At 33.1% G+C, this 25,044-nt stretch overlaps 2 protein-coding genes across 7 annotated transcripts in view; one reads left to right on the forward strand and one right to left on the reverse strand.

Moving 5' to 3' along the window:
* The window catches only part of LOC105196174, a 76,369-nt gene that overhangs the window by 26,467 nt on the left and 24,858 nt on the right, over nt 1-25,044 (reverse strand). For all 6 annotated transcript variants that reach the window (XM_039453595.1, XM_039453593.1, XM_039453592.1 and 3 more), the window contains one exon: nt 23,224-23,336. In XM_039453595.1, the coding sequence (XP_039309529.1) occupies nt 23,224-23,336 (113 nt within the window). The remainder of the gene's footprint in view (nt 1-23,223; nt 23,337-25,044) is intronic.
* On the forward strand, nt 17,819-19,809 carry LOC105196173 (prolyl 3-hydroxylase OGFOD1). Its single transcript, XM_011161956.3, has one exon. It carries the CDS (start codon nt 17,916-17,918, stop codon nt 19,668-19,670), a length of 1,755 nt encoding a protein of 584 aa, XP_011160258.1. The 5' UTR covers nt 17,819-17,915; the 3' UTR covers nt 19,671-19,809.

Consider the following 25,044-nt stretch of genomic DNA (forward strand, 5'->3'; position numbering starts at 1 on the left):
AATATAGCTCAGAAATTAGGAATTATATTCACCGTCATTTAATAATTAAGACACACTTATAAAATACTTTTATTACTACTATAAAATATTAATAATAATAACATAAAATGTATTACTCGAACAAAAAATTGGTTGCAATTATTGTAATTTGAAACTAATTAGCACCAAAAATGACTATAATTAATAATCACTTTTCGTATCAACTACTTTCGAAATCTAAACCAGTGAAATTGTAGAGTACTGTACTTATAACTATGATCAGTGATTATTCACCGTTTTTCACAGATTTCGATTAAAAAAAAGATACCCTCGCTAATGGGAATGTGTTATCATCGAAAGACAATGCGTATATCACTGATTGATATAATTATATAAGTACATTGAAAAGAAAATGTTTAATATTTTTTACTATAATTGCATAATAAAGTAATTAGGAACATTATTTTTTTATAGCTGTTATCACTATAATGTCAATAATAATAAACTTACGTTTATAGTTTTACAGTTTATTATAAAAAAATTTTACTATATATATTATGATAATTTTAAATATTAATATAGTAAAATTATGGGAAAAGTAAAATAAACATTTTCATATAGTAATGCAATCACAATTGTAGTAAATACAACTATCTTTTATAACATTTGTTTATTATTTACCTAGTAATAATAAGTAATAACTATAATTTGCTTGGTTAAAACAACTATATAAATTTGGCACCAAAAATGACTGAATTATAGTTGAACTATAGTTAAATTATGATAATAATTACAAATAGTTTTATCTTACAGAGTATAGCACTGAAATCAGGTTATTCAGTCTTTCGATGAACAACAGAAAGATTCTGATTTAGAAAGTATGTTCCACAGTGTAACACATTATATGTATGTTATTATATTATTATACACATTACATTATTCATTTCTAACATTATAACAATATGAAGCTTCTAATTAACTAAAATAACTGTTTTAACATTTTCAACATTTCAATTATACAATAGTTACAAATACCAAATATTTTACCAAATTTTCTCTTACAACACACCTCTCACAACTCCCCGAAATCAATTCCATTCTTCATGAAATATGTTGTTAAATACAAAATTCTAAAAAATACGTATTATATTATATATACAAATTTGAGATTTAAGAGGTAAGAAAACAATCCCTTAAAAGTATTAATTAATTTTAAGAAATTATCAAGGAAATAGTGAGATAGAAAAATATTTTTATACAAAAAACTTATTAAATTGTTTAAATACCTCTTTATACGCGGCAACCATTGCATAAAAGCCTGGACGGCGTAATGTATAATAATGTTTGTCCCTATATTACAGCTATAGATCTGTTGAATCAGTTCTTAGTTTTAACTTTTTTAAATCCCTTTTTGTGAAATTACACGTATCGTTTATATATTGATTTATGTTCGCAATTGAATCCTAAAAGAACTAATTTACCACGCAAATTAACTTTAATATGTATCAAAAATATTTGTCATTGTTCGGAGGAGAAACATTTAATTGTTCACTCGCCCATAAAAACATTCTTCGCGATATCATCAACATTGTCGTCTCAGGAAGTAAGAGGTACGAGAACTCACGTACATACATCGCGGCGGAAGACTGCATACCGGATGGTGAGAGAGAGCGAAAGAGAGAGAGAGAGAGATATCAAATTCCACGTTGAAGACTCATTACTATTAACCTGAGAAACTATTAGATTCGAAATTTGGTATGCGATAACGTGTCGTAAGTTAAGATATTACGTATTTTACCGTTTTTCTTGCGCACTATTAATCTCCCATGTGGCTTTAATTAAAGCCATCCCCTGCGGATACACGTGAAGCTAACGACCAGTTAGGTAAACGTTTCTATCCAAGCCGCAGCAAGAGGACACCATATCTCGCACAAGGTTGTCTTATGTATACACGGATTTCAATACGATTCGGCTGCGAAGTAATCAGGACTCTTAAACGAGTCCTCGTGCCTTGTTAAATTGAGCGTGGGTTTGCCAGACTGATACTAACGAGACAATAAAGAATCGCTTCAGCTTCTGTATTTTAAGTCGTCGCGTTGATAGCGCCAAGTATTTCAGCAAAGATTATCCCGTCTTTCCGGTTCTGACGTTCAAATTTCGTATCAAGGCTGCGCTCTTGGGGAGAGATTCAATTTTCCAAATGTTTCCACGTACCAATCAACAACGTTACGTACGAGCGGGAATTAAAACAAAATTATATAGCAAGCGCTTTGCGCTCTGCGTTTTTTTTTTTTTTTATTCATTCGACGTATGAATAAAAATGAATCCGTATTAAACGCGAGAGCGTAAAGCGCGACGCTGACGAAAATGCAATTTCAATGTTGAATAACAATGAGCTGCCGCAATTATTCGCGATGTCGAAAGCCTCGCTGAGAGCGAAGTGGGAGTTGGAGTTCGTCGTGCAAACGTTTTGCCAAGCGATCCCCGATGAAACGTCCGCACTTTATTCGATGCATTTATGGAAAACGAGGGAGGAAACTGAGAGGCGTCGTGAATTTATCAGACTGTTTTCCTATACGTGATTCCTACAGAAACTATAGCTATAGTTCTTCTTTATAAACGGTTTCGATGGCGCATGCAACGAAATGTTACGCTTATGTGTACGTGTGCAATGGTTATGCTAAACATCTTCAGTCACAAAGCGGCGTTTTTGTTACGGATGTATAACGTAGAAATAAACGAGTGCGTGAAATTGCGTGTATCTGTGTCGTTCTCTATGAAATGTCGTGCTGCATACACGTGTGTGCAATCATAATTATGTGTGCATTAATGTTATTCTATGGAGATGAGGAAATTATCAGGCTCGAACGAAGAGGACAGATTGTCAATTATTTCCGTTTAACATGCTTACAGATTGTCGTATTTCAGAGATTAGTATCCTATGTAATTGCAAAGAACGTATTTACGCGCGGCCAATTAGTATTGGGAAAAATTCAATTCAATTCAATTTATTAATTAATAATTATGATTGAAGTTTAGTTTTCGATTATAATAAAGGATTAAAATTATTGAGATGGTTTGAAAATCTTAGGCATTAAATTTTCAATCAATAATATGAATCATTTAAAATAAATTGTTATATGTAATTGTAATTAATTCGATTGATTAATTCGACATAATTAATTACTGCTGATTAAAAATTCAATCGTTAATTATTAATATACTAAATAAAATGTATTAGCCTTAATCATTTGTAACATAATTAATATAATAAATAAATAAGTAATTTATTTATTATTATTAATATTATAAATATAATAAATAATTTATTAATTAATATCGATTTGAATATCTTTTCGATATAACAATTTTGTGAGTACGTAATTATTTATCAAAATTATAAATGTAATTGATGAAATACGGCAAAAAATTAATAATTAACGATTGATTTTTTAAAATCATTGGTGTTTGATCTATTTCAATAATCAATTAAATATACATAAAGCTAAAAGATTTTTCTTTATGTATAAAACAATTATAATTTTTTTACAAACAATGTATTTTATCAATTCTTTCTCAAATTCAAACATGTAAAAAAAAATAAAAAAATGTTTTATATCATTGTACCAGCGTATTTTTAAATTTTAAAAGGATATATCAGAATTTTTTTCACATTTTTTAAAATCCAAAAATGTACTGCGGAAGGTCAATTTCATCAATTAATTACATTAATCATAATTACATATATTTTTAAAAAATTTTTAATCAATTATCTTGCTTATAATAAATAAGTTAATCAATTAATACCTACACAGACACGCAAAACACTGGCATACAAATAAAAGATCTTTAATTCATTGATATTTGCGAATGTCCGTAATGCGTGACCGTCTAGGCAGAACGCAAACAAGTCAGTTCGCATCTGATATTTTCCTTTCGCATTTTGCGGTCAGTATTTCCGCGAGAGACAGGAAACGATCGTAACGGAAGGAGAGAAACAATCGTTTCTATCCCGAGCGATTATATTTGAGAGGAAAGAGCATTGCAAAGGTGTCCCGATGCGGGACACTCTGCACGCCTTCTATTTCTACATCGAGACGAGACAAAAAGGGAAGGAGGGGGAAAGGGGCGACCGGATTTCCGAAAAAGGGAAAGCGAGTAGTGTGATGCAGGTTGCCTTGTGCGTCTCGCAGCACGGACGCATGCACGAACGCACGCCCACGCGAACGTGATAAATTATGTGAGGAGGCGGGCCTCACGACAGAGCGTAGAGGGCCTAACCATAAAAGAACCTGTTACGTTCCAGATATTAACCCGACGAACGCATATAAAATCGACTGCATTATGAGCAAGGGGGATACCTCTTCCCCCTTCTGCCTGATGCGCCAGACGCGATTACAATGAGAGTTGGGTAGGAAATAAACGCAAACAGGGTCACCGGAGTAATCCTCGACGCGGTTAATGGCATCACCGTTACACAATAAATAAGTACAGGCTTACGAACCTGTTGTGACTGCCTTTAAGAGCGCGTTGTGTCCCACATATGAAGCTAGCAATTACAGTTACTCTCAATAAAGATACCATAAATGTATCAGCCTAAAATTCTTCTCCCAAAAATTTCTGTCTAGCGTTCATTTAAATCAACGTAAATGCATTTCTACAAGAAACATCCCAAATAAAGGCGAAAGCACATTTAACTCCGGTACTGTACCGTTATTTTATTGTACGAGTGTAACTTTATTATAAAAAGGAAAAAAAGAAGAGATGGCCCTCTCTCCATGGCGCGAAATTTCGTTCGAGGCTGTTACTTGCCTCCGGAGAAACGCCGGAATGTTATACCGATTACGGTACGCGGTTCTTTATCGATCGGTAGTAAAACCGGTACGCGTACCGTATGGTGTTTCGTGTAAAACGGCAACGGACAACAAAGAGTACGAGAGGAGTTTTGTACGGTAGTTTTCGCACCGACTGACGCTGTTGTAATTACAGTGTACCGAGTAAAACCCCGGACACAATGAACGGAACGGGGAATAAGGAACAGGTAATAAGCAACAGTTCAATATGTTGGACAAAGAATGCTTTGCATGATCTTCTTATTTAATTCATTTTGAACGATTCCTTATTCTCTATTGCCTGTGCATTCCTTTGTGCGTTAAGCTCAAGAGATGCTTTCCGCATGAAACGCGAATAAGGTGCCGTCAATTGTAACGATCATTATGATCAGGCATTACAGGACAATACCCGGCGACAATACCCGACGACGGAGATGACGCAATCATCTTTAGCACACGTCAGAGTAAAAATAAAAGTTCGTGAACGATATCTGTCACTAATTGAGCGCACGCTTGAATTACTCTTTAATGGAGCTACACGAATTACATCACTCACATTGTTTTAATGGTTAAAATTCTCTCCTATATCTTTAATACCTTCCGGAGCTGACGTTAAAATCTGTTACACTTACTGCTACTGACGCTCGACCTGTGAGATCTGTTTAAAATTTATAGAAGAAAGCCGAGGATCATGAAATACATGTGGGGTGATGACACACCATGATATCTCGTACCTCACGTTAAATTCTAACAATAACTATTAAAATTAATTCGTTAATCTATTTAGACATTGTAGAATAGTTATTGGTCATTGGTGTTCAGTGTGTTTTTATAAAAGATGAATTTCTTCAGTTTTGTAAGTAGCAGTGATTTTTACAGGTGTGTATTCTCTATGTAATTTTGTATGCTAGATTAATTTTTTAACTTTATAGTCTAACTTGTGTGAAGGCCTTGAATGTGACTTTCAAATAATGTAATTAAATTTAATGTGTGTCGTAATGTGTGCATGAATTCGGCATATAAAGTTATATCGTGTAGTGAGAGAGATCGTGAGATAGTCATGAGTCATTTGTAATACAAATTACAAATACAAGACCGGCCTTGTAACTTTACAACCATATAGTGAACGTTGCTTATTAGCAGAAAAAAAATGTTTTTTTTTAAGCCAATTATTTAAAAAAATAAAAAAAATTTTTAAGTAAAATATATTTTATAAAATATTCATAAAATCTTGTTTTGTGGCATTTATTAATATGCATCTACAAACGATCATTAATTGATGATTTGTTATAATTAAAGTATCTTTTATAGCATTTATTTTTTCCTCTTCAGTAAATTATGTTCGTTCTATATACTCGATAAGCTTCTACCTATAAGATGATTGATAGAGTTCTATGGCTAACAAATTGATATTGATGATTAATTGAAGAATTGTATCGCGTTAATATTTACTGAGTTATTTAAAAAATAAATAAAATGGACTTTTATCAGTCCCTTCCTATCTCTCTAAATTAAAAGGCATTAATTAATTTCAAGGAATCAAAATAGCATAACTTGTATATAAACAATGAATATTAAGTTTATTTTAATAATAATAATCTTAACAATAATTTAAGACTTATAATTGACGATCCAATAGATCCACCGTCAACTTCTCCGGAAGATTAATTTTGTATCGTAATTCGACAGGCATTTATAACCGAATGAACTGCACCGAATATCTAAATAACGTATTTGTTTTTATTTAAACAAGTATCGCGCATATTCAATCCATTTTGAAAATCGTGATCATATTTGTAAAGGAAAATCGCCAATACTAATATAGACCTTCTAAAACAGCACTTCTTTATTTATCGGAAACTAAAAATGGCATTGTATTAATACTGATAAAAATATAACCTGCTTAGTTAATTAAAGAAATGAAAACCCATAGTTCATATATTTATAGTTTGTTTATTGCAAATTGGATAATTTAAACAATAGCCAGTGCATTATTGATAATATTACATTATTTTACAGGCTTGCAACTATCTAAAACTGTTTGGTTTATATTTTTCTCGTAATGCGTTTTAAACCATCAAATCGCTGTGCAGCGTAAACCGATACATTTCATAAAAATAAATAATAACTATCAAAATCTTTAATTACAATGTTGATAGATGTTTCATGAATTTTTTCACACTTTACTTCAGTACCTTAAGGTAAGAAAAATAACATCGCACGCGACAGATCCACTAATAATACCAAAAAAAAACGTATCAATTGGAAGGGTTCAATTCTAGCCCTTTAATTTTATAAACTTTGTTGTTTAATATTTAAAAATATATTTTATTACCTAGTTTATTTTATAGTTAAATCCTTCGCTACGGAACCATGTCTGAATTCTGTCATTATTGTTTATGGTGCCAATTTCTCAGACGCTTTTTTCAGATTACGTTGCAAAAACATTAATTATTACAAAATACAAAACAATATATTATAAAAACTGCTATCTGATAAAAGACACACTTTCTAGTTTGTATTCATGTTTCCAAAGTTTTATTTTCATTTAAGAAATATTATTCGAAAACAAAGTGACCAGTATTCGTGATTTTCTTTGATATTTTATAGTAATAAAATCAAAGTTAATAATCCGGGGGCAAGACGAAGAACTCTAAATGGTAAACAATTCGATTCACTAGTTCGTGTAAGAACCGACTTTTTGCAGACTGGAGGTGGTACGAGAACACGACGCGACAGCGTGGGAACATTAAATTTTAATTGAAACTCTCAACTGCATTTGTCGCAATTAGTTCGAAACGAGCATTAAATCCGCGATTCCAAACCGTTATGCACCGTTATGCACAAACTAGTTTTTAGTTTCGTCTTAGTCCCGTACACCGCATGCGACAGTGGAATATTACAACCGTCGAGAGAAATTATACGGCGATCGCCCTCTGATGCAGTAGCAACGTGGCCGCTGCGTCATGTCAAGCGGCCATACTCATGATGCATCATATGGGAATCACTCCGCGAGGGATTCGAACGAAAAATTCGCGATTCGCTAGTACCTGTACGATAAATTGCTGACGATAAATTCCTGTTAATTCAATTAGTCCTAATTATGATAGTACCAAATAATCCGAGAGATAAGCATAGAGGAGCAGAGAAATTATGAGAAAAAGACGACAGAATAATACTCTTATCTCGTGTTGCGCAAAAATAGACAAATAATTCTTCTATGCTTCAGTAAAATTCGTATGTCCACGTATGCTTTTAGTAACAGTAACATACAAGGAACGAAAGGTAATAATTAAGCCTAGATGACAGTTACAAAAACTTGGTGAAACAATTTCAATCAAATATTAGATTAATATAATCAACATCAACTAAACGTTAAACAGTTATAATTAACGTTTGATGATAATTAAAAAAGTAAAATTAATATTTTTAGTCGGCCTTGATTGTGTCCATCCAATATTTGCGGTTGAAATTACTTCACCAAACTCTAGTTATTATTAGATACCAGAGACTTTTCTTCAACGTATGTACGTGTCTGTCGTTAAATCGGCCGTCGATCGCTAATCACTCAATTCGCAATCGCCACAAATTGGCATCGCGATTCAAGGAGGCCTTAATTACCTCGCTGCACCATTGCCGGGAGCCAAAGTCAAGAGTCACTCTCGTAATGATCCGCGTGTGAAACAATGACGGTGTAAACAAGGCGCGCGTGCGGGGACCGACCACCCGGGAATCTCTCGACGGCGCGCACACGCCGCACTTGAAAGCACTCTACTGACGAACAGACGGCACCATAAGCGAATCGAATGCTGCAGCGAGCCGCTATGCCGCCATCGCAGAGAAGAGAGAAGGGAATGCGACCGACATAATTTTAACGTGTTGTAGACCGCACCGATCGTCGATGACCAGCTGTGTTACCTTAATGTGTTTCGTTGACGTTAAAATGTACTCGAGTTAGATTTATTTTGCACTGATTGAGCCTATTCGTCATATGGAAATTGCAAACTTGAAAAAGTAAATGATGTACCACTTGTTTTTTCGTAAAAGAAAAAGTATTCGCCTACCTTTGAGTCTTTGATTGAAAAAAAAATATGGCCCCAAAATAATTCGAGTAATTTTCGATGTTTTTGCAAAAAAAAAAAAAATTTGTTTTGTCAACTTTGACATTCTGTATCTTCGAAATTAAACCGTTTCGAACATATGATCATATTGAAGTTTTCATCTTGAATTAATGAGGAATGAAGAATCACCCCTTGAAATCTTTTAGAACTTAAGAACCATTCCGTAACATAATTATGTTTATATTGTATTATGTATATAGCCAATAAAAAACTAATTAAACAATATAATATATATACGTATAATATTGACGATGCCAACAAAAATATTGCAACTCTATATTCTTTCGCAATTACAATCACTATCAAATATTATTTTATCAATAACATGTTTAAAAAAAATATGATAATTTTACTCCCAGCACGCAAAGAAAGAATTTTATCACTAATATTCAAATTTGGGAAGAACTTTAGGCAAGAAAGAGGCATCGTACAAATAGCAGTACTCTCAAGAAATTGCAATTTTGCAGTAAATCGATACTAGTTAAAAATTCATCGTAACGTTGAGCGCGCAATCTTAGATTTTTATCGATAAACAATCTTTTTGTCAAGTTAACTGAAATCCCGTACGATGTTTAACGTGTTATATAGCGAGCGACGTGTGCGAGCCCCAGGCTGTTGAACACTACCGTTATTGCTTTATTAAAGCTCGTACGTCATTGATCAAACTCTCTCACAATCTCCAAGTGATCTCACGACCTCGCTGCCAGCAGGTGCCAGCGAGAAATACAGGGTGTATCGGAAAAAGAATAGGGAAATATGGTTTCTCAAATTCAAAGTCGAACTTTTCTACGTTTTAACAAAAATTTCAATGCTTAAATTAACGTGGGCGTTAATTTTCTGCCGTTTTTTTTTACAACTTATAAGTATTTCTGGGAAAAACTAATTTTTTGTACTTTTCTTCAAAATTCGAAGTATGACTTTTTTTTATTTCTCCTGAATTTTTCATCGGAAATCGACTAATTTGAGTCGCACATTTATAAAGATAATATTAAATGGGTTGCGTATGTGTCGTCCGTTTTTTTTTTTTCAACTACAAGATGTAACGGTTCACGCGTACACGAACACACGCGGCCGCATTAATCGACGTACGTCGAACTTCAACTACAACTTTAATGACACGATTGACAGTTTAGTGATTGAAGTGGCGTACTCGTTAAATCCGATACACTCCGGAGGTATTTTATCAGCGAACGGTGCGGAGGAGAAAGGATAATGAGCCATCTCATCGCGGAAGATGCATCAATTAGGGTGCGCACGATCCCATCCTATCGGAGAGCGTTCTTTTCCCCGTGTGATTCATTGATCTAAGTGCTTTTACCTCAGTGCTTTTACGCCGTCGACTTGCGTGACTTTAATTCGCGCTTAGAGTAAAAGATCGTTGACGTTGAAATTATACAAAGTGCACGAAAAATGCCACTTCCTCGAAACCGAAAATTGGAGCAACGGAAATGCACAATATCAAAGTCTATCAAACTGATCAATTATCTGGTCAAACTGATCTATGAAACAAAAAAGCGAGAAAAATGACCTAATCTCTAATATTGAAACAGGATCTTTACTCAAATTTTATAGAAAAGGTATCCCGAGAAAGAGAGAGAAAGAGATGCCAGATTTTCTAAGAATTTTTATTTAAAATTCCAGATAAAACTAAAGAATTTTTTAATGCAGCTTAGAAATAAATTTATTTTATACATTTTTAATGTTCTTTAATCAAACAATTACAAAGAAAAGCCATTTCAATTAAAGATTTAATTTGAGAAAAAACTAAAAAAATAAAAATAAAATAAAATGAACATGGTTGCCATCGTTCAGTTCTTATCCACTTCAGCTTTTTTAATGAATTAATTTCCAACAGAAGAGCTTTGATGACCTTTCTGTAGAAATGTAATAATTTAAATAGTAATGAATCTTCGACGATTTCAGGCAGACAGGAGAGTCATATTAACCTCTGGCGGAATACTAATCAAAAAAGGGCTACCGTGATTATATGAACTAAATGGCATGTAACGACCTATCTGCAATATACTGATCTAGTTCACCGAAAGTACAGAATTTGAAAAATGATAAGACACATAACACCGTAAAATGATAACGAGAATATTATTATGAATTATATATGAATATACAGTTTTTATATAATATTCATGTATAAATTAAATGATGTACATAATATTCGCTAAGAATTTATGGTAATATATCTTACGAAGCAGTATATATACAATCCCTAAAAAGTAAATTGAAATTTTAAATGTGTTGATATTTATGCTTTAATAAATTATATGTGAAAGTTGTGCAAATAACATTATATTTTTATTTAATAAAACATTTTTGTAGTTTACTCACTTCATTTGTTATTAAAAATTGAATTATTTTATAATATAAAATCGAAATTTTTTTGTACAAATACTTTAAGTATTCACGAAACTTTATTTAGTTAGCGTTTTTATTACGCTTCTGAGTTCAATCGTTCTACAAATAAACAAATAAATTTTGATTATTTATAGATCGACTAATCTCTGCATTGCAATAAAACAAATCAGCTTGAAGTGCTTATATAAAAATTATTATATATATTTATCACTATTTCTTCGTTACAGCACTTTCTACTTCTTATGAAATAATTCTTTATTCAAATAGAAAATCACCGCCAACTTCGTATTATTTTAAACTGTAATATAAAATAAACTGTAATTTTTTCATTATATTTTAAAAACACGGGCGTAATGCATTTTTTAATTATTAATTATAATTAGTTATAATTAGTTATAATAAGGTTCAAAAATTCGTATGAGATCCCGTGTGCATTGCTGAGCACTGCTGCGTGCGAATTGTGTGCATGCCTGAGTGTGTGTTATGTTCAGCAGACTGCGTATTAGACGAGAATTGATAATCCTCAATAATCATCACAAACACAACTCGCACGCAGCAGTACTCTCCGCAAGACAGGAAATTTCGCACGAACTTCCGTGCCCTAATTATAATAATTTAATCCGCATAATGAAACTCTCGGAGTCCCACGTTTTTCATTCAGTTTTTATTTTTTTTGACGAATTTCTTGATTTTGATTTTTTTTATATTGATAGAATCGTTTTTTTTTTATTTTTTTATTGATAGAATCTCTAATACATAAAAAAGTGTAAAAAGAGGTAACTAAAAATTTTTATTTGTATAATTGCTATAAATAAATAATCAAAATTTGTACTTTTTATGGAGAAAATGTATTTTCTATTAAACTATTATCAATTTAAGCATTTATTTAGGACACTCTAAAGTATTTTTCAAAAATTGTTTTAGATTTTTAGCTATGTTTTAATTTTTTTTATTACAAACAAATAATTTTTTTAATGTAAGAAAAATCAATAGTTTTAAAATAGTAAATCTATTGTAAATAAATATCTCTTGTAACTCTCTTCTCTTCATATATAGATTTTCATGAAAATATTATTTATTTATTGTTATCGATTGTCGAAATTTTGCATTATCAAAAAAAGATCAAATAAACAATTTTCCTGAAGAAATGGAATTTAAATTTGAAAGTAAAACTGTAAAAACTTTCTCTTTCCTCAATACTAATAAAATTCCATGAAAATGTACGATTTTCAAAAGTAAAAAAAAATCGCTAAAAAATTCTAGTTTTCCCGGTTTTCCTTGGCAGTAAATCCCTTGTAAAATGATGATAGAAAGCGAAATCAATCAGTTTGGCCCGTGAGAGGTTCACACTTCACACATGAGTCACAGCTGAACGCAGCTGATAATCGAGATATCTTCGCCAAAAATAATCCACACGGATTTTCGCTTCGGGTATACGTGGAGGTACAAACGTCAGCTTACGACATCAAAACGGACAATAATAGGAACCTTACATGGTCAATAATACTGTCATTGCCAACTAAAAAAAAAATGAAAATTATCCAATCTGACGGTAACTTAGTCGTTAAATTATTCGACAATTTTTGAAAAGCTGGTCAAAATGATAATTTAGAAATTTAGAAATTTAGAAATTTCAGAAATAAAAACTTTTCGATAGTTTACAAGAAACATTTAGCCTTCAATACGAGTAAGATATGAGTAAAATATTTTATTTAACTTCATATATTCCATAAAATATCTTAATACTGTATATTCATATGCTACATATAATGTAGTAATAAAAAAATTAGCTGTACATGTGTAACTAGTGAAACATTAAATAAAATTAGAATTTTTAAATAAAAAGTGCAGTACAATTTTAATTTATATTTCTCATGCCATCATATTCTATAGATTTACATCTTAATTTATTATTTTAATATTTCAGCGATATAACTACGGCAATTGAAAAATTATAACATAAGGAACAAAAAATAAAAACACTTAAACAATTGTATTGCAGAAAACGTAACGAAAACTATCTGTAATTGCACTATACTGCGGGAATATCTAACAAAAATATATCTGACGGTAATTTTACATCTCTAATTTTACATTGCCAAAAAATACAACATTATTAATCGTATACGATTAATATCGATGGATTAATGTACAGAATATTAATGATACAAGTTTTTTGTATTTTCGAACACCAAGTATCTTTGAGGTAAGAATATTGACAGCAATAATGATTAGTGAAGACAACATGTCAGTGTATTTCCGTATAATACCACAATCATGGACGACATAATTGCAGAAATAACTTGACTGTTTGTAAAAATATAACGCATCCTGTCTCTTATACATACGCGCATACGCTACTGATTCAATACTACTGATCAGTATTATTGATCATGTAAGGTCCCTACAGGAAAAACGGCGTCGTTACGGCGCACGTGACTATACTTGCTAATCGATAACAGTCGCACAATCTACGACTTGAATAACTCGGCGTATAGATTTTACGACTCGAAAAGAAACACCGGCAGCTGGTTCGCCTCCGCGAACGAGAACCGACGACGTAGTCTGTTTCAAAATTCGAAGGCCCGTTCTCGCCTCGTAGGATGCGAGCTAAGTGTTGGCTCTCAAGGCCGGTTCAGGATAATCTCTGAGCCGCGATCTGCGAAGCTAAATTAACGTGAGATCTCTCGCCCTTTTCTCCCTTGCTTCTAGAAATGTTCAAATTCCTTGTAGGGACCCCACGAAAGAGCGACATGTCAATTTGCGTTCAGCTGTGAGAATGTTTTGGATATGCAAAAGTTGTCGAAATTTAAAGGCTGAAAACTTTTTAACTTTATTCTTTTTTTTTCCTAATTAATGACAAAAAATTTTGAACGCCAAGCTTTTGAACGCTACGAAGAAAAAAAAAATAATGAAAAATTTAGTTTGTAGTGTTTTATTGTAATTTTTTGGAGCGAAATGATCCTATTTTCCTGCACTTTTAGGTAAATTTAGGTAAAACTTTTTAAACGAGTAAGAGGAACCAAATGAACTGTCTTTGCACGAACACTTATTAAAGTTTTATTAATATACGTGAGAAATTTGTCATATTGTGCAAATGACGTGAGAGAACGAATGTACGGGGTGTTCCGAACGAACGCGACGAACGTTCCGACGCTGACGTGGTACGAAGGCGCGCGTTGCGTTTACAAAACGATGATTGGCCTAATCAGGCGACGTTAATTCCCACGTTGGAAAATGTAACGCCTTTCCACGCTGACACTTGTTCGCCAGTCGCGTCGCGTGCCGTTATAATCGCGCCGTGCCGTGTGAAAGGGGATGATGGCAGAGCACCACGTATACAGGGATTAAATTGGAGCGGGACGGGGCTCCGAATTTCAATCGACAGATTGAAGAGACGAAGAGACACTCCAACCTTTGTCCCTTGGACTTTTTACCTTTAGCTTTCGATTATTCCGTTGGTAGACGCGCAGTCGTCGAATTTCACAATCCACGGACAGGATCGAGGGATTTCGATGACCGGCGCGGAAAGTAACGTAAACGACGTTATCCTGACGACGGAGCTGCTCGCGGCGCAAGCAAAAGGACACTGGCGAGCTCCCGGCGGAGAGCTCCGCCGCGTGTCCTGGAACGCAGAACGTTTACCCGCGACTCCGGAAGGACCCCACCTGACCCCACCCTCGGATTTAAACGTTCGTGACGCAAGGCGCAGAGGCAACGTGCACGCACTCGCGACAGTGAGGGGGAGGGTGCGAGTGCGGAATTCTCGCGTCTCAATGAGGAAGGATAGCGGCGAGGGAGAGGGAGCGCGTGAACCGCAAATTGCGGCCGCGACTTGTCATGTTGCGCGAAACGCAATATTTACTCACGGTATGCGCGCGTCCCCCAGGAAGTATCGAGCTCCAGGATGGCCGGCCGGACGATTTCCTCACGACGATAGCGAACGCCGCGCGACCGTCGCGTCGCGACGCACCACGCTCGTTCAATCGGCGCCGATCACGGCGGTCTCGGGACTCTCAGGGCCGTCGGCTCCGAGAGTTTCTTCTCGCCACGCGACCACGCAACGGCGCCCGTCAAACGTGACACACATCCGCCATGTTGTCACAGCGACGCCGGCGCCGTCTGGCGGCGCGACAGAGAAGCTACGGCGAAGCGACGGCCGGGCCGCGCGAACTTCGAATGCGCCAACGTGCTGATAGTAGGGATGGGCCTTTGCAGCTGCGTTACATTGGCTGAGATCACTTTTGCGCTCGCAGCGCTTGTAAACATCATTTGTCCTTGTTTAATATTTATAAATAAGAAGGATGAAGTGATGCTTATAAGCGGTTACAGCGCGTGAGCGTCCAACGTAAACGCACCCATTATTGTATACTTTCTGCGCGTGAAGTGAAATATATGTATATGATTTGACGTTGGAGGAGAAAAACAAACGCCCTCTTCTCCGAAGAAGCTGATATATCGGTCCTCGAGTGACGTCATCTCTTTTATGGCTCGATGTAATAACATAATCAACAAAATTTTCAAAGTTTAAAACTATAAAAACGTGCCGGTGCTCGTGGGCTTAATTAAATGATGGAAATTTTGAAGAATGAATTTTAATTTTCCTTCCTAATCTTCTAAATACTGGGCTTAAAATAATAATTTTAATGGCTCAAAATTTTGCATGTATATATAAAAGAAATATAGTAAAATTAGACTGAAATATAGACACAAAAAAATACAAAAATCAAGTTACATGAACAAATATTGTTGAGTAGTAATACATAAGTCAATAAGTAAAACATGCGTATTTGGATTTTTCAAATAATAATTTTTTTACGAATAGAATCGTGAATTTATATTTTATCTACCATAAATTTGTATAAGTTTTATACATACAAATTGTGAAGTTTTTTATACAAGACCGTCTAAAATGGATTTTTTAGAACAAATTTTTTATGAGATATAAGAAGAAAATTAAAGAAAATAAAAATAGTATTGGGCAAAATTTAATCAATTTATCAATTAATAATTACAACTAAAAATTTAATTTTTAATATTAATAAGCAATTACAATTTTTTAGTTGCCTTGAAATAAATTTAAGGTGTTAATTAATTAAATTTCCAATCAATAAACTAAATGAATTAAGTGAATAGATTAAAATAAACTGTTATATATAATTGTGATTAATTTTCAATTAGTTGATTAAAAATAATTTACAGTTGATTAAAGAATTAATCGTTAATTTTAATCGTTAGTTTTAATAATTAAATCGTAGTATTAATTTAATTGCATTGATTTGATAACATTGATTTGACAGCATTGTTTAATAAAATAAATAAAATAATTTGTCGATTTTTTAATATTATTTTGAATTTCGGACAAATACATTCTTTAAATTTGTAATTAATCATAAAAATTATTAACATAATTTTTAAAATATAATTAAAAATTAACGATTGACTATTCATTATTTGTTTCAATGATATTTATTTCAATAACCGATTAAATCAATTTTTAATAGAGTATTATTTTAATCAAAAGAAAATTTAATCAGTTAATTATACAAAATCATTAATAATTAATTTTATTAATTGATTACATTAATTAGGATTATATACAGTGTTGAAAATTAACATGTTACTTTTTAAAATCAGTAACGTGAGTAACTGATTAAACGGTAACTATAATAACGCGTTTTCTCAAGTAACGTTTCTAAGTTTATTTAATAAACAAATTAATCAATCAATGCCCAGTACTGAGTAAAAGAAACGATAAAAAAATGGTAACTGTTCAACGTTGAAAAAAAACGAAAAACTGCAAGAACCGGAGATTCCCGTGGGGCGCCTATTGTGAGTGCTACGTTCTCGCCTCCTACAGAACAAACGTTCTCCGAAAGGTTAGTACATGGAATTGCTCGAGGCCATTGCATCGAAGTTGTGCATTGCTTGGTGTCGTCGCACATGTTTACGGACGTACAAAGGGAGACATATTTCCGTGGCACGCTAACGTTTGCTGTTATTTCTGTGGTATTTACAGTAGAATCGTTCGAATCGTCACTGCTAGCCCTTATCTGGTCATGACGATCATTACGACTGACATTCGCGATCAACATCTTCACTTGCTGTTCGCAGGGCACGTGGTGACACGGCTGGGACACCACGTGCGTATCACGTAACTGGACAACTGATCGACGCATCTGTTTGACAAAATCACGTCACACGACCGGACACCCGAATACCGTTCATCGTTCCGGAGATACGCCGGAGACCAGTTTTCACCGATGAAATTAATGAATTGGGATCCGCAAAGAGGTTAGGTGACCAACCAAGCTGTGCTATGTACGTTCGAATCGTGAATAGTTTTCGATTATTTTCAGAGCGAAATTGAGCGAAGAAACGATAACATATATTATCGATTAGATATATATCATTATTTATAGATTTATTTTTGAGATTGATTTTCTGCTTAAGCGAGATTGTGTCGGCAATCGTGTTATACGATTGACGTAATTTTATGATTTAAATGTGAGAAAAATTGTAGTGTTAAGCAAACCTAAGAAAACTTTTGCTACAAAGTATATTGAAGTAGATTTAAGATTTCTATGTTAAGTTCAACAATAATTGGGAGAGTATGGCAGGCCAGAAGTTGTTTTCGGAGCACATGTACAGTGCAAAATTTCAAGAAGAATTCAAGAAACACTGGCACTCTCAAAGCGATTTCAAGAGTGACAATCTGGAAATCATTTCAAAACCCTTTAAAGTATGTAGGATATCAAATTTCTTGAGGGACGAGAAGATTATAGAGAATTTAAAAAGCGAATTAGACTGTTACAATCATAAACGCAAAGCTCTCGACCTCTACCAGTTCGAGAAGACCGAGGATCTGTTCTTTGCCACCGACAAGTGCGTCGAACTATTGAACAGATCATTTCGAGAAGATCTGACATCGTGGATGAGCCAGAATACAAACATCAAACTGAATGGAAAAGTTTCGATGTCGAGTGCCCGTTACTACAATATGGACTACCTACTGTGTCACGATGATAACATGAGTGATAGAAGAATTGCTTATATATTCTATCTGACCAACAATTGGACAGAGGAGGATGGCGGTGCTTTGGATCTCTTTGACACGGACGAGAACGGCTTGCCCAGGCAGACAGTGAGATCATTGATCCCAGAATACAATTCTCTTGTGTTCTTCGAGGTAGTAAACAACTCCTACCATCAAGTGACCGAAGTGCTGACGAAGGACAAGTGCAGGTGGTCAATCAATGGTTGGTTTCACGGTCCCTTAAAAGAGGATTTCCATAAATCGCCGAGAAACGAACCGACGAAGGTTTTCATACCACCGAGCTCCATCGAAGTAGACTTGCACTCTTGGGTCACCGACGACTATCTGGTACCCGGCATAATACAGCAGATTCAAAAGGACGTCGAGATGTCGTCTTACACGTTTCTTAAAGGATTCTTGAAAGAATCTACGTACCAGCAGATTGCGAGTGATTTGACATCGCCGGATATCAGCTGGCGGACAATCGGTCCACCGGACATGCATCGCTATGAGATAGCCGACGAGCAAACCTTGCCGAAGCTAGTGAAAGATTTCTGTGGTCTTTTTAAATCTGTTTCATTTTTTCAATTGCTGGAAAAATATACGGGGCTCGATCTGATGCCCAAGAAAACAAAGAGGCCCAAGATGACGCTGGAATTACAGAGATGGTCGTCAGGTTGCTATACATTGTTGTACGACAGATCGCTACTGAAAGACACTTCAGACGAGTCGAAGACTGACCGATCTAACAACTACGCAAAAGTCGATGAAGATACGGCACCGGCGGCGCGTGCGTCGACCTCGGATTTCTCGACTGGAAAGACGGATCTGGCCGCAAATGAAATGCGTCGAGAGTTGAAGAGGGAACGAGTAGACGATTCTTCTTCTGACGATCCTCCTTCCCCAGCAAATTCGCCTGATAAGAAAAAAGTGGCCAGGTACCTTGACAGACAATCAGACGTTGGTATGTCGAGTAAGCACAAGCATGGCACGGACGTGAGTGAAACTTCCTCGTCTGAGAACGAGAAGTTGTCTCGTAGCGGCACTCCGACCAGTGACAGCGAGGATGATTCTGCAAGTAAGGACGACGAGTTCCTACTTGACGTGATAATACAGTTCCATACTCAAGACGCCAAAGGCATACCGAAGACAGGAGACACAATAGATTTTGTGGATCCTTGTGAACAAGAAGGTATTTTAATCCAAGTCCCGATACGGGATAATCATCTTTGTTTAGTCTATAGATCATTCATGATATGTCGTCTTCATAAATACCTGAATCATCTCTACGATGGTTATTCTTATACTTTCATATGTACATATTATGAATAATCTAGCGTGATTTTTTGGTTAAATTAAAATATTCTGTTAAAAGAGATAAAAAAAAATGTATTATAAGTCCAGCGTAATTGCTAGCTTGAACCAACAAATGATATATTTTCTTGGATCAGAACAATATTCTCTTTGTGAATAAAAAACATTTCTCTTTTAAATATAATATTTGTAATTTAATAAATTCCCCAGTAAAACGTAGATGTATCTTTTTATTTGATTTAGCTGTAATCTTTTTGGTTAAAAAAATGCATGCACGTATTATTTTTTTTTTATAAAAGCAACTGATTTAAATCTCATTGATAATATTCTGAAAAAAATATAATGTATAATGTATGAAGAAAGCATGTATAAAGGATGTATATGCATATTTTTAAAATAATGATAAAATTACAGATTGTTCTACATATATTGCATTAAAAAATAATAAAAAAAATTGGCAGCAGTTTTCTTATATGGAAAAAGATAGTGCTAAACTCAAAGTTATGAAATATTTATCATTTAGAATGTGATTTATAAAAAATGTGACAATGCATAATGGATGCATGAAAAAACATGATGGCCACTATTATGGCCACTTTAAAAATAAATTTAAAAAATTTGTTTTAAAAACACAGTATTTTGTTATAAAATTATATATTTTTAATTTTCCATTGTTTACAATTTTTTTCCATTCAGAAATATTAGAGGAATTATTTTATCCTTGTTTAACATTAAACAACAAGGATAAAATAATATCTCTAATATTTTTGAATGCAGCCCTCTGACAGTAACAATCAATTATCAAAGAAATATTTCAATGTGAAAATCTCGCTTAAGCACTCATATAAAATGCTATGCTATTGAATAATTTTGCATAACCCATTTAAAATAATAAAATAAACGTATTAATAAAAACTTTTGTAATTTTGTATTTTAAAATACAAGCTTTCTATGCAAACCTTTAACATTTTAAAAATAATATCTTTAAAAATTAATTTTCTTTCTTTCAAATAAAATAATTGAGAAAAATCTGGATATACATCTGACTTAATTACTAAACAATTTAAAAACCATGTTTTCAAAGCAGAACATGGTTGTACCTATTTCTCAAACGTAATTTACATATTATTTTAAAATCAATGTAAATGTGATGAAAATGTTAAAAAAGTACATAAAATTGTTAAAAAACACAAGCATATTAATATTAAATTTAAAATATAATCATTTTAAATATAATTATTAATTAGTAATTTTATTAATAATAAGTCTAAACAAATTATAATGAGAGATAAATAAAAATGGGAGACAAAATAAAATATTACAATACTATTTATGCAATACTACTTAAAGATATATTAAACTTTATGAAAAAATAACTTTTTATATATTAAATGAATTAATGTATTTTATATATTTATATATATTAAACTTAAAATTTCTTAATCCTTTTTTCTTTTGGTATTTTTAAATTAATTCTATAAAAAGCATTTACAAAGGAAACTATGTACAGATTATATACACAGTTTTCTATAAACATAAAGAAATAATAAATTGTTCATAAAAACATTCTTCTTAATAAATAAATCTATCAAAAGTGTTAAATAGCAATTTAATAGATGTAAATATAACAATACTTACAATTTTTCAGTCCAAATTTATAGTAAAACTCACAGTCATGTTAAATATAATACGTTCAGCAATATGTATGCACATCAAATTTAAGTGACATGTGTCGATAACGTAATGCGCGTTCAGTTATCGGATTCATATCAATTATATGTATCTATTTGTGAATGCCTTAATGTTTAATTAAAACTGAATTCTTTTGCAACTTCTTTTAACAAATTTTATTTATTAAATATTTCTGATGTTCAAAATGTAGTTTATATTTTAATAAAATTATAGAATAAGTACAACAAAAATTCGCTTAAGATTTATATCACGTTTCTAACCAAAATAATTAACAATCCAAGAACATTATTTCATATTTCTAGGAAAGAAAACTATTTTCGAAAAACGCAAATAATATTTCACGTACAGAATGTTCTTTCCAACATTTAAATACTTTAATTCATTTAATATATACGTACTTTTTTAAATCCGAATTAAGAAAAGTTTAATATTAATAAAAATGTATGTCTTTGTTCAGAAATCTGTCTTGTTTAGAAATTGATACGTTTACCTTATATGAACTTTTTTTCATTTACTCGACCTTAACATTATATAAGTTTAGATCCAACCCTTTCGGACACCTTATATAATGTCCAATGTATTCATAAAACATATAGGCCGACATTCAGAACGCGCTTCTAAAAATGTTAACGCATGTTTTTGTCTTTCTATCCTCGTCTTTCATTTAATAAATGATAAAGTTAGATTGACAAAAATACTCATTAATATCTTTAGAAACACGTTGAATATAGGCCTAATATTACACATAAAAATCATCTATACATCAAAGTGTTTTCACAAGAATATGTAAATTGCTTCATTGAGAAATATTAAGGAAGAGAAAGAAGTTTTGTAAAATTGTAAATTATATGAATTATTTAATGATTAATATACTGTAAATATTCTGTGATTATTTTGTTAATTGAACACAATATTCATATTTTAATAAAAATTTAATTCTTTTTTCTTAAAAAAACAGAAACAGTTAAGCCAAACGCATGAAAAATTTTTTTTAAAAGCTGCGAAAGACTTATCAAAAAATACTTAATCGACAAGTACTTAAGTACCTCACAATTAATACTAATTTGGACACTAAATGAGAAATCTTGGTATACAGATATATTTTAGTAATAAAAAATACATCTTTCTAATTCTTAAGGTTTTTTTTGAATAGTGTTGTTATATATATTACGTTCAAGAAATCAGTACGTTAGTGATTCATGTTACGAAAGTTATTGCGGCGATCATGTTTTTGTGATGACTTTGCTAAGGTAGAGATTAAGATTATAATGCAGGAAGTATGCGTACAATCATTTATTGGATGCGGTATATACATGGCATAAAAGAAAATCCGTTTCACTTGCGAGAATCACAGCAGATGTAGGATTCATGCAGTCGTGAAGTTTATGTGAGTGCAGCGAAGGGAATTGCACGGGATGCTCGAGAGAAAAGTCTCCCTCGGTATAGATTCGCATTTGCTGCATTCGAATGTGCTGTTCCCAGCATCTAGGAACTTTTCTTTCGTCCACCCTTAGAGTTTATGAAACGCGTGTAGAAGTTGAAAATTGCGATTCGCGTACGCTACGGTGAAACGACGTGCATGCCTCATCTTTTTCGCGAGAATCACCGCGATTCTATGATGAGTCTTCCTCTCTAAATCTCGTAGAGTAAAACGTCACTTGTTAAAAGAGCGAAAATTAAGTCTGTAGAATTTTTCGAGTAATGTGTCTTTTTAATAACAATAAAAATTCACTCCTATTTAATGAAAATACACTTCTACAAAGTGCAAATTGAACTTGTGCGATTTTTCACTCTACGAGATTTAGAGAGTTTGAATTGTGAACTAGGTGGGAGGGGAGGAGAAGAAAAAAGAAAAATCGAGAGAAGAGTGAAGGCTTACGGTGTACGAACGTTCCGGTGATTACATTCGGTTTCGGGTTCCTGCACTTGAATCCTGGGTCGTGGCAGACTTGGTTGTCCTATGCCATCCTTTGTAACGGTCTTCGTCGTAACCTGACACATAATAAAACCTGTTTTAGCACGAGAAACGCGATAAAATTTGTAATTTTGCGTGACGAATTGAATGGGGAGATTTATCCGTCGCGATTTTTCTCTCTCGCATCGTGTTCTATTTTGGGCGATCGCGCCGGAAGCTATTAATGGGCGCACCTCTGATGCAGCTCCCTTCCGGGTGATCTCATTGGACATTCTTTAAGTGATCGTTAATTTATTCGTCTGATTGATCGTTAATTATCTATCACAATAAGAATCGGATCCAATCGAGCTATAAAATTGCCTTATGTCTGTCGGTTTTGGGTTCATACTTAAAAATTTTTTTAAGATTATTCTGAAGTTATTAGTGTTCTCACTTCGAAAAACTTCTCAACAATTTTGAGAAAAAATGATATTTTTCCAATCTTTTTCCTTGCCATATTTTTTCCAGGGTTTTTTTTCTTTCAAGATAATGTTACCTTTACACTTAGATATTCATTCGTATCAGCAACTATAAATTTGTAACCAAATAGCATTTCAACCATTACAAAGTTATAATAAAAACAATAGGTTATATAAACTAAGAAAATGCAATAACAACCATTTGTAGTAAAATTGTTGAACAAACTATAGAAAAATAGTAATGCAAATGTAAATGATGGGAAAATCAAACTGATTGAGATTCGAACTCGGGATACTTCGTTCTTATTCCGAGCACATAGGACTTTGCATTATTGCTTCATTGCTCATCATAGTTATTCCAGTCGTATACTTAATCAGTCGCGCGTAAACTGGATGTGTCATAACTTATTTGTTATAAAGCCTGTGTAACTATATAATTATAATTGAGTTGCTATTTCACTGTAAACTAATAGCACAAATATTGTTGCTAATATGGTTGCAAATATGTTGATACAAACTATTTTATATGTATTTGTAATCAAAACTTTCGTTTATTGAATTATGTACACACGGCGCGGAGTCATTAACGCCTATCCATCTCAAGTTAGTAACGTTCTCATTTCGATATAGGGTATGTTACGTGCACTATAGAAAATCCGACACGCAGCTAACTTCAAATGAATAGGCGTTAATAACGTCGCATGTGCATTACATAATTCTACGTATAAAACTTGTATAGTTGTCACTTTTATAGTTGTTACCACTATAAATTTTTTCCAAGTGTATTGTCTCTAAGTTCTAATAAGTAAGTTATCAATAAAGTTTTCGTTATTGCAGTTGGATTTTTTGGAAAAAATTGTGGTTTTTTTTTCTCGATTTAATTTTTTGAAAAACTAAGAATACTACACTGACAAGGGAACGGTCGGAACTGTCCCTCTTGATTTTGACGAGCTTTGGATATGTAGAACGTTAAAAAATATTAAATTTATATTTTTTATTTACTTATTTCAAAGTTTTGGAGTTGAAACACTCCCTCGAAAATAATGGATATTTTTGTTTTTAGCGAATATCTTTGAAACTATGAGGCATATGAAAAAATGTTTTATACAAAAATTTTATAGTTTTTTTTTATACTCTGTACAATGGTACTCACTTTTTGGAAAACAAATTTTTTATCGACAATCAATAAATTAGAACAAAAATTATACAAGTCACACTAGGTGTAAGTGCGAATTTATCAATTCTACTTAAATTTCATTGCAATTCGTTCTTAATTACATAAAAATATGACAGCAGACGTTTCGACTTATCACAAGTCATCTTCAAT

The sequence above is a fragment of the Solenopsis invicta genome, chromosome 9, assembly GCF_016802725.1.
Source record: "Solenopsis invicta isolate M01_SB chromosome 9, UNIL_Sinv_3.0, whole genome shotgun sequence".
Taxonomy (NCBI): domain Eukaryota; kingdom Metazoa; phylum Arthropoda; class Insecta; order Hymenoptera; family Formicidae; genus Solenopsis; species Solenopsis invicta.